This window comes from Brassica oleracea, chromosome C6 (genome assembly GCF_000695525.1).
Source record: "Brassica oleracea var. oleracea cultivar TO1000 chromosome C6, BOL, whole genome shotgun sequence".
NCBI classification, from domain to species: domain Eukaryota; kingdom Viridiplantae; phylum Streptophyta; class Magnoliopsida; order Brassicales; family Brassicaceae; genus Brassica; species Brassica oleracea.
In genome coordinates, this window is record NC_027753.1 from 7764668 (window position 1) to 7776045 (window position 11378).

General features: G+C 33.6%; 1 protein-coding gene and 1 long non-coding RNA gene across 3 annotated transcripts in view; one reads left to right on the forward strand and one right to left on the reverse strand.

The window, feature by feature from the left end:
• LOC106296885 overlaps window positions 1-1415 on the forward strand; it is a 7405-nt gene extending 5990 nt beyond the window's left edge. The window contains exons 2-3 of the long non-coding RNA XR_001261336.1: window positions 374-431; window positions 1210-1415. This is a non-coding gene — a long non-coding RNA (uncharacterized LOC106296885). The remainder of the gene's footprint in view (window positions 1-373; window positions 432-1209) is intronic.
• Window positions 1-3058, reverse strand: part of LOC106296883 (peptide methionine sulfoxide reductase B1, chloroplastic) — a 9258-nt gene extending 6200 nt beyond the window's left edge. Inside the window, exons 1-5 of one of the 2 annotated variants that reach the window (XM_013733126.1) lie at window positions 2814-3058; window positions 2219-2330; window positions 2054-2119; window positions 1774-1971; window positions 1581-1640 (exon numbers count right to left, since the gene is read on the reverse strand). In XM_013733126.1, the coding sequence (XP_013588580.1) occupies window positions 1598-1640; window positions 1774-1971; window positions 2054-2119; window positions 2219-2330; window positions 2814-3009 (615 nt within the window). In that variant the 5' untranslated portion in view covers window positions 3010-3058 and the 3' untranslated portion in view covers window positions 1581-1597. Of the gene's footprint in view, window positions 1-1533; window positions 1641-1773; window positions 1972-2053; window positions 2120-2218; window positions 2331-2813 lie in introns of those variants that run through there. The other variant, XM_013733125.1, reaches the window with a different exon arrangement.
• Between the last annotated feature and the right edge of the window lie 8320 nt (window positions 3059-11378).

Below are 11378 nucleotides of genomic sequence, written 5' to 3' on the forward strand. Positions count from 1 at the left end.
GGAAATCGTCGCCACCGCAGCTCCGCCGCCGGACCACCGTCCGCCGCCGCAGCTCCGCCGTCGCCGCCGGTGACCGACACCGGTGACTCGCCGGCGACTCGCCAACTCGGCCGAGTCGAGCCGGTGAGTCAACTCGGTTGACTCGGTTAACCGATTGGTTAGCCGGTTTAAATTGATTTCAATTCGGTTAGGTTAAACCGGTCGGTTAAAATCAATTGGAAATCGGTTAGGATAAACCGGATTAATTAATTTATTAATTAATTAATTAATTAATTAAATAATTGATCTTTGACCAGTGGGTTGACTTTTCCGTAAATACCCGTTTTAAACCGTTCGAAAGGCGTTCTGACTCGAAATTTCGATCTGATTTCAGATTTGGAGTCCATTTGAGCAGCTGGAGTTCATATATACCACTTCTCTTCATTGCTAAGGTGAGGGCTACTCCGTTAAATCCCGAGCTAGTTTAGTACTACCATTATGGAAAGTTTAGTTTCGAAACATGGATCCGTCTCTTTGAATCGAGTCTGTTTGAGAGTCTTGGTTGTTCGTTATTGATATTGATTGTTAAACCGGAAATATGATAATAGAGGATTCAACGGTTGATTGAAATGATTGCTGCTAAAAACTGTTAATTATATATATGTATATATGTTAGTCCATGTGTTGAGATTGCGGGGTGCATAGGTATCTGCACTAGGCCGCGGAATTTGCGGGGTACAGAGACGTTTGTACTAGGCCGTGTGATTGCGGGGGCACATGACGTCTGTGCTAGCTACGCCTTGTTTGAGAGATCGCGGGGTACGGAGATATCTGTACTAGGCCGTGTGTTTAGCGGGGTACAAAGACGTTTGTACTAGGCTGCATTGTTTGAGATTGCGGGGTGCAGAGATTTCTGCACTAGGCCGTGGATTTGCGGAGGGTACAGAGTGGACTACTGTACTTACGACGCTTGTAGAATTATATTTATAGATATATATCCTTATGAAGGAAATGCGGTATGATATCATCGCATTGGTTGTAGCATGTCTAGTCCTCTAGACATATGTTGATTGTTTTGTGTGGTGTAATCGACACCGTGTTTGTTTCATGCTAGAGCTAGGCCTACATTTTAGTAGTGCTATGAACTCAGTCAGTGGTTTGCGGTTTAGCATCCCATACCTCACTGGGCGATTCCCCTGTCGCTCACCCCTCCTTCTTTCCCCCTTTCAGGTGAGACCGACGAGCAGAAGTGATTATACCGGACCGGTGCTTTTGGGCTTTTACTACTATTGGGCTTTTGGGCATCTATCTTTTTATCGCTTTTATCGTTATCGGGCCTCTAGGCCTTTGGGCTTTTATCGTTTATGTTATTTCGTATTTCGGACTCTCGGTTTATGTCGTACTTTATGTTTCAGATTTTATTTTATATTATGGAATTCAAGCGTGGATGTGGACTTTCAAATATTTATATATGGACATTTCAGATATTTGTACTTATCGAATTATTTTTACTATTTCGAAAGTGACGGGTGTCACATTTTGGTATCAGAGCTATTTACTTATCGTAACATTTTATTATGTAAATCGGGGTGTCACAAATCCTTTGTACCAGAAACTCTCATTCTCTTGTTCTCTCCAATGACTCAAGTTTCAGAGCAGCACTACAAGAAAGCCACAGAAACAGGAATCATGAACTTCTGAGTTTGCTAAGTCTTTATGCAAATGTAATGTTTCTTTTGATATGTGTATAAACTTTCATAACATGAACTCTCAATTCACAGAGATGATACCCACCTGTTGAGGCAATATCGTTTTCCGGTTGGTCGTGGACCGTCATCGAAGACATGACCAAGATGGGCGTTACAAACAGCACAGATAACTTCTTGTCTAGGCATGAAGATGATAGAGAGGTCCAGCTTTGACTTCACATTGTTTCCAATAGGTTGGTAATACGATGGCCACCCGGTTCCACTATCAAACTTTGTTGATGAGCTGCAAGAAAATCATCACTATCATATATTAATCCAATACAAAATTCATCATCATTAACGAGTTTGAGAAAATAGTAGCTTACTCAAACAGTGGCGTGTCGCAACAGATACATTTGTATACTCCTGGGGTCTTTGTATTCCAATACTCACTGATTAAATGTAAAAAGACAAAGAATTAACAAAGTCGTTACAGTGAGTGAAGAAAGATTGTAATAGTGTGTACTTGGATGAACAAGACATGTGCATACCCAGTGAAAGCTCTCTCTGTTCCCTTCTGTCTAGTGATGTAATACTGTTCCGGTGTAAGCCGTTTCTTCCACTCACCTTCGCTTATTGAAGCAAAGTCACTCTTTGCAGCTTCTGCACATCATTGTATCTCTCAAAATCTTAGGGTTTTGCTTACTAAACTGATCTAAAAAGTAACAACACTCTCAACAACAGCTACATGAAAAATGCAAAGCTCTGGTTGGTTATAACATTCTTCATCTCTTTAACCTAATCCTCAAAACTGATTGAGTGTGACGCAAGTAAACATCCCATACCTAATCTTTCTTTCAGAACATCTTAATCATCAAATCACAACCTTTGGATAACGCTCTCTTACCAAACATTCTGAACATCAGGTAATGAAAATGCAAAGCTTTGATTGGTTAAAACATTCTACACTTCCTTAATCAAATATTCTCATAACCGATGGAGTGTGAAGCAAGTAAAAACTCCTGACCTAATCTCTCTTTCAAAACATCATAAGCATCAAACCATAGCCTTTGGAGAAAGCGAAATCAAACATATTTTAGATTAACAGATAGATATAGAAGACAATAAGAGACGATAGAACAGAACCTTGGATGTTGTCTGATTTCTGAGAAGAGTTAAAGGAACCCATGGAACAACGAAGAAGAACAGAGAGATTCAAGTTTCTGGGTTTTGTAAGAGAACGACAAGCGAATCCGGGGAGACTCGGTTTGGAGATTGAATCAAGCCTTGTACTCGCTGAGACGAAGCTTGATTGAATGGTGAAACAACTAGAAGAAGCCATCTTCTTTTGAATACTGTTTCGATTTTGAAGTCTTCTTCTATGACATCCACAAAATGGAGAATGCTACAGAAGGAGAACACGTGGCGCGTTGAGGATGCAAGATGACATCTGGAACTCTAGCTGCCACGTCGAAACCAATTATTGGGCTTTTTAGCTAGGGTAATAAGCCCATTAACTTAACCGAGAGAACATGCGCTTTTTATTTCGAGTGAGAAGTATTTGGGTAACGAAAGCAATTCTGATTCGGTTTAATCCGGTTTGCGTAGTTCACATCTAAGAAAAACGATTTGATTTAAAAGCATTTATGCACTAAGATACGGTTTGAAAGAGGTAAGGATGTAATGTTGACATATGACATGACTCTCGTCCCCATGAGACATAACTCTCGTCCCATTCTAAAGTTATATCACCTATATACTATCGATGATTCACTGTAGAGATTAAACCAAGAAGTTACATTGGATTTGGATGTAACTGTAAAATTTTAAGTAAAAATAAATAAATATTTTTTTAGTCATATTTTTCTACCGGTTAAAAAAATAAAACTTTAGTAAATATAGTTCCGACAACTATTTTTTATTATTTAGATTTTGAAGATAATTATTTGGACTCTTAACTGTAAAAAAATTCTACAAAAATTATTTTATAAGATTTTTTTATGTTGTTGTATTTACTAAAATTTAAATGAAAAAAATAAAGATATTGTTACAACAATATTTTTATCCAGCTTACCAAATATATAAAACATTTTTACAGTTAATTTTTTTGAATTATATCTTTGAAAACTAATATAAAGTATGATTATAATTTTCAATGTTGTGGATTAAAAAAAAAAATACAGCTTCTACATCTCAACTAACCCTGATATGACTCTTAAGAATTATAAATTTAAAATATGTAATTTCTGATGAACTTATTAAAACCAACATTAAACTACTAAATAACTAATCCAATCTGATGAATTGTATCAGAATATATGTAGTCTTATCATTCATAATCAACATCCATATGTTTGAGTTGTTTGTTAATTCAAAAATAATATTTGATGACATTTCAATAAATTTTAAAATAGTCTCAATGATTGTTTGCTAGATGATGAAATGTTAAAAAAATTTGTAGAGTGATAGTTGCAATGAAATATTTCTCTTTTATATAGTTCACCCTCGTATATTTAAATTTTGTTATATGAGGTTAATGCGTGTCTAAAAAAACATCAAGAAAATTAAGGTAAATGCGTGTCTAAACCGTTGACAAAAAGAAAGAGTGTTTTCAATGTTTCGAAGAATCTTATTATACTGTTGGTCGGATCGAGTTGGTATCTATTTTGTCAAGAACACGACATATCAGTATCTCATGATATGATCCATTAAAATAAAATAGAATAAAAACTAACTGTATCGCTTTATTTAGTATATCTATTTTATATCGTCAGTAATTAACAGCAAACGAGATCTCGTAGCATGAAAACTTGTGCAATAAAACAAATCAAAATTCAAAAGTCTAGTGACTAGTCAGTAAAAAGATGTCAGTTTTGTAGAACATGAATTAAAGGCAAAACCGTTTGCAACCATGCTGTTTTGTTTGAGTGTTAAATTCACCAATGGAATCGGAGAAGAACAGAATTTCAACTGCCTTACCATCTCGCTTATCGATCTTTTTGCTATTCGGATGGATTGAGATTCACATAGTTTCGCGGGGCAATATAGACGGTTGTAGAGCTGTTCTCTTTCGTTTGACGGGTGTGTTAGCTTCGGTTGGTTTCCCACCCCTCTTCAAACCCCTTTCACTATGGTATTTCAACGTCTTTTCAGACTGTCTAAAGCTCATTCGAGCCGTGGTTTCAAGGATTCAAGTGAAGATTATTTGCGGATCTCTCTACTTCGAGCTAGTATCTCCTTGTAAGACTTCTATCTTCGGTTTTATTGTTTCCGTGTTATTGTTGTTCATCTTACCGTCGAGCATATCTCTGGTTATAAATGTTGTAACACCTTAAGTTTGAATTAAAGAAATTTGTGACAAAAAAAAAGGCAAAACAAAATTCCTATATATTCCATTATATCAACAAAGATATGGAATTAGTGGCATTTCTTCGAAAAGAGCATAAATATTATAAAGAACCTTTCAATTTTTGATTGATACTTCCTTTACCAAAAGATTACAAGTCCAAATGTCCATCCGCAGAGAAATATGACACGTTGATCTTTTTTTACGATGCCTTTGAAGTTTGGAGTAGTGTGACTAGTCAGGTGCGAACAGGGGCGGACTTACGTTACGACTAACGAGGTCACATGCTCCCTACTAAATTTTGATTTTCTTTAAGCAATTGTATTACAGCAAGTTCAATTTCTATAAAGGTGCCCTTTACTAACTCAAACCTTAGCTTGATGTCCCCGACTAATGCCTCTTCTAGATCCGCCCCTGAGTGCGAATACTAACTATTCACATAAAAGTGGAATTACAACTCTATAATTTAAGGTCAACCAATATTTAAAAATAATTATATTCTTCAATATACGGCTGTGGTCAAAATTCCTTTTTTGTTGCTTGCATGCACAGTAAAACATGCATGAATAATTCGAAGAATAATGTATCAAATGCCATATATGAAACTAATTCACACTATCCTCACTACATGCGCCTATAAATACCTTTATCATGAGTAAGAGCCTGACCATAACAACATCACAAGATAAGGCGAAGAGGTAGAGAAATAGAAAAATAGAGTCTTGCATGGAAAAATAGAGAATGATATTGAGCCAAAGATGACTTGCCGATTTTACCAACTAACCTAAAATTGATATTGGCTACCGGCAAGTCGACTTTGGCTCTGTTTCCTTCTCTTTTTTTCGATGTCAGACTCTAGATATCTATCTACATATCTTCATTACTATCCTCGTGCTTATTAATACATTAATCATGAGTAAGAACACAAAATCACAAAATAAGGAGAAGAGGTGGGGACAAATAATGATGATGGTGAGAGTTTCTATTTGTATCAAAGAGTCTTGCATAGAAAAATAGAAAATGATATTGAGCCAAAGATGACGTGCCGACTATACCAACTAATCTAATGAAACTGATATTGGTGACCGGCAAGTTGACTTTGGCTCTGTTTCCTTCTCTTCTTTTCAATGTAAGACTCTAGATATTAACCACATATATCATCATTATCCTTGATTATAACTTGTAATTTCATTGACATGCGTTTTTCCCTGTGCAAACTTTTGATGAGTGTTAATAGCGTTTGCTCTTCTAGTTCCCTTATTTCAACTTTTCTCACCGCTAAATTTCCATCAGGTACTAACTGAAACAATAATTCATTACTATGTTTGCTATTCTTATGAAGCATTTTGCAAGTAACCTGGTGGTGATTTCTCTCATGCAACTCTCTTTGATCTCTCTTTTTTTTAATATAAAATATTCAACGAATTTGGAGCATCAACAGCTAGCAACTTATGGCCAGAGGTGGACGCAAGGTTAGACGGACTGTGGCACGTACCGATTCCATTTTTCAAAGAACAGATGGCGTGTTTGACTGTGGTTAAAACACTGACCCATACATATGTGTTTGGTCAAGCCGTAAAGGCAACGTCTCCGACAATATCTTGTAATGTAAAGGTCAAGGCTTTAGGAATTAGGGTTGCTTTTACATAATATTGCATGCCAACGAATGTAATTTCTTTATTAATTATTTATTTTTTTCTACATCTTTCTTTATTAGTTACTTTAAAGCAACAAATATATGACAACATTTAACCTGCTTCTGGCACTTGGTGATTGCATTAGTGTTTCTCAGTTTTTCTGTTGTTAGTTGTGTAGTGCCCGTATTCCCCAGATAAGCATTTGGAAAATTCACTATTTGCTCAAACACTCAAAGATTTATGTATTTGACTTGGACGTTAAAATTTCATTACAATACATCATTATGATGTATTGTATGCTCATCTTGAGATCGATGAAATTGGTGTAATTGAGAGATCAGCCACTGATGAGAGGAGCAGTTTCATAGATCTAGATAAGGTGATGTGTCGATTAATTTGTTGAGCCGTAAAATTTCACCTAATGTTCAAGGAAACGAAATAAGAAAAACATTTTGCTGATAAAATGGTAATCTAATGTTTTGGTTCTAAATCCTGTATTTTTCGCTGCTAGTTTGTGTTCAAGAATAGGATTTCCATTTGATTTCAGTGTTAGTTGAATTGTTTGGTACAAAAACCAATTTTCCAGTTAGATTGGGTTACTTCACTTTTAGCATTTTGGGTGAAGAATAACAAAATCATAATTAATAATCAACGTTTTAATTTGCATTATATCTATTAGTAACTTTTAATATTACTCCAATTGGTTTGTTCTGTAAGATAATATACTTCTAGAAAGTACATGAATTTATTGAAATTCTATTGGTTAAAACTTGTGAAAAAATTGTTAACCACAAAATAATATATTATTAATTAAAATTTGATATGTTTTCTTAATACGTGTAAAAGTTCTAAAAAACAGCAACTGAGTGGTAGCTTTTGTTTATTCAATACATCTTTTGAAATAGAGAGAGTATTTACCTAGTGGTTATCAAAACAAACCTGATTCAATTGAATCCAATATGATTTATATAATATCCACATCTAAGAAACAAGATTTGATTATATACATTACGCACCGAGACGACTTAAGAGATGACTTAAGAGAGAAGCGGTGTGATCATCCCGGGGTCCAACCCAATTATCTCTTTTTAATACTATTTTACTGAAACTGATTTGAAATATATTATATCATAGAAGAATATGACAACAATGAAAAAAATCATTGTCTTTCCACACTGAAAATAGCAAAAACAGACATGATTGATGACACATTATTAATACCACACTGGTCTTGTTTCAAAAATAAGGTGGATTAGGTGTTCTAGTTCCGACAATAGCAGGCAAATTTCTTATACCTTCAGCTGGCGACAAATTTTTTTTATAGTTTAGATATCTTTTCTTCTTCAATTACATTGATCAATTTTGTTCCGAATTAGCTTTAGTTAAGCTATTGTCGAACAAGCTTAAACTACAAAGTACAAATCATATAGATACTCGGGATTGACGATTCACATCCAAAAGCACTATCAAAAAAATGCAGGCCAAACAAGAGGGCCAATGGAAGCATAATCAATTACAAAATGAAATATGATCCGTTTCCGAAGGGAGGTCCTACCCCGATATCAAGAAGAACCAGTATCTCTCACTTCAGCAACACCATGGATGGATGCAGAAAAAATAGAAAACTTCGGTAACTAACCATTGCAACAAACCAGAAGTTGAAACAAAACGGAACCTTATTCTCGAAGGAGACTCTAATGGAGGCCGGAGAAGAGACAATGTAAACAAGACTCCTACTACAACACACCTTGAAGTCTGTAGCAGTCAGCAAGAGCACACCGCTCCCAGCGACTACATCGTATCTTCCCATCAACAGATCAGTGATCTGTACCTCTAGATCCAAAAGCAACACACGGCCCAACACTTCGAACAAGGAATCAACTACTGGAAAGCCAGGGCCGAAGAAACCTCCACCCAACTGACCAAGCACTAAAGAAACAAGCACCACATATGACAGACCTCGAAAGCAAGACAATCCAAATTTAGCCTCTCCACAAAAGCTTAAGCAAACTATTAAAACCAATGAAAACAAAACAAAAAGGAAGAAAAGACAGAAGAACCAACCCCCTCACGACACTGGCGAGGACAATAATTGTTTAAGCTGAATCAATTTAGTAATTATCTCTTTATATTAATAATTAAGAGTTGTTTTCTGTGTATACATATTTATCTAATTTAAAAAAAAAATTAAAAATAGATTGAAAATGATCCAAAATTAATTTATATGTATGTGTTTTGTTTTTGTTTTCATCACAAATTCTACAAAAACATTTCTGAATGAAGATCCCTCGAAACCTTAGATTCAGATCCACAAAAGCAGTAAAATTTTAAAAAGGAAAAACTATTAAAAACTAAATAAACTTAAATTTAAGGGTATAAGAAATATTTTTGTTCTAGAGTCCATAAAAATGTTAGTTTACAAAAAAAAAAGAGTCCATAAAAATGTTGAACCGGTCATGTATGCAAGAGAAAAGCAAGAAAGAATTCTTTTGAGAGCTTTAAGATTCTAAATGCTTAGGTTAGAGACAAGATTTACTTCTGAGGAGAGACTTTTGGTTATGTTGACACAACATGTGTTCCATTACTTCTACAGTGGGTTCTATTCATTCGAGGAATATGGTGACTTCTCTGTTGAAGATCAATGTCCAAAGATCGTGGCTTGGGGAAAATGGGTAGAAGGAAAATGTGTTGCGGCTTCGTTGCCTGAATCAGAGTAAGTTTATCTACAAGTCCTTAAGCAGACATATTTTGATGTTGAGTGAATGTAAGTAGACAAAGGCTTTTAAAAGTTTAGAAATATCAGAGCACCCTCGTCCATGAGAACTCTTCTAAAGTTCTTAAACAAAAAAAAAATACTAGTATTTTTGTTTAATTTAACTAAAGAATTAATTTTGATATTTTAAATGTAAATTGAATCAATTAAGAAATGACAAGTATTATGTAGAGTTTTAAAGAAGATCTCAAAAGTTCTATTTTGAGAACTCCGTCTAATTTCTCTCTTCACTTTTTTTTGACTTACTTTTTTATTGGTAAGAACTCTTCATGAGAACTTCCCAACTAAGGTGCCCTCATTTATAATAAAATGTATTAGTAAATGTGTAATGAAAATTGTAGAATGTACTTATATATATTGCTTTTTTTTGGGGTCGAATATATATATATTGCTTTAATACAGAAAAATAAACTAAAATCAGGAAATTTTAAGTCCTAAATGAGTTTCTAAGAAACAGTTGACAAAACAAAAAAGAGTGTTTTTATGTTCAGAAGAATCTGATCATATGTTTGGTCCGACCAAGTTGGTATCTATTTGTCTTATCAGAAATGACATCTCAATATCTCATGATGTGAATATGATCCCATCAATGTATATATAGAACAAAACTAACTTTATTGATTTAATTAGATTATCTGTTATTACCAATTAGTTTGTCGTTAATAATTAGCATCACGTAAGAAGAGTACTCAACATTTTATCCGTTAAATTTGATTTGATTCGTTATTTATTTCGATTCTATCCGAAAATTTTGGATATCCGTAAACTTTCGAAGCAAAGCAAATACTAAAAATCAATATCCGCTAAAATTGAAGCAAATCACAAATATTAAAATTTTGGGAAGCGGATATTCGATCCGATCCGTCAATATATAAATACATGTATATCTTGATTATATTTAAAGTTTTTAATGTATAAACTTATAAAATTATTATTCTAACATATGATTTGATAAATTATATTCACATTATTACTTATATAAAAGTATTACATAAAAAGAAGATAACACCTTTATGACAATTATAATTTTTTTCTTAAGTTTTGTGTTATTATAATTGTTAACTCAAACTATGTAGATTCACTACTTCTTTTAATTTTTATCATATATATCATGCAAAAAAATATTTTTCAAAATAAATTTGTATCAAAATTTTAAGATTATTTGTTTTAATCGAAACATATGAGATATTCGTAAGTATTCGTAAATATCGCAAATATCTATGTATTTTCCGGATATCAGTTTTTCTGAATATCCATATTTTTTCGAAGCAAAGCAAATCGAAAAATTAGATATCCGCGATATACAAAGCAAATCACAAATACCTTCAAAAATCCGGATATCCGATCCGTGCCCAATGCGCGAGTTTGAGTCGTTTTCACGCACTTATTATCATCCCGTTTCTCGAAAGCTAAGGAAATAACCGTTTATGTATATATAAACCGTTTATGTATATATATTTGTAATATTTTTTTTATAAAAACAACCCAAAAACGGAAATATGATTTCGATTACAAGCCCACTTGAACAAAAGTACTCAATTTAAGTGACATCTCAGTCCCCTATATATTATTTGAGAAGCATTGTAACTTTTTTTTGTATCCACATGTCATCACTAGAATGATTCTTACAATCATTAGAAAAATATGTTGGTCCATCTAATTATATAATAAGCTTTTTATTAAACTAACAATAAATTCATCATTAATGTACTTTATTATTTCCTTAAATAAAATTTACGGAATTGCCTAATGTGGCTAAAGTATATATGGCAATTAATGATTTTGAATAATAAAATTTGATAAAAAATAGTGTATCTTCTATCATGTTTGTTTAATTTTAAGCTATTAAATAAATCAAACAATCACAATAACCATATAATAAAAATTTTGATTTTTATTTATATGTTATATTTTGAATTTTTACAAACGGCTATAAATTACTAAAACTGTTAAAA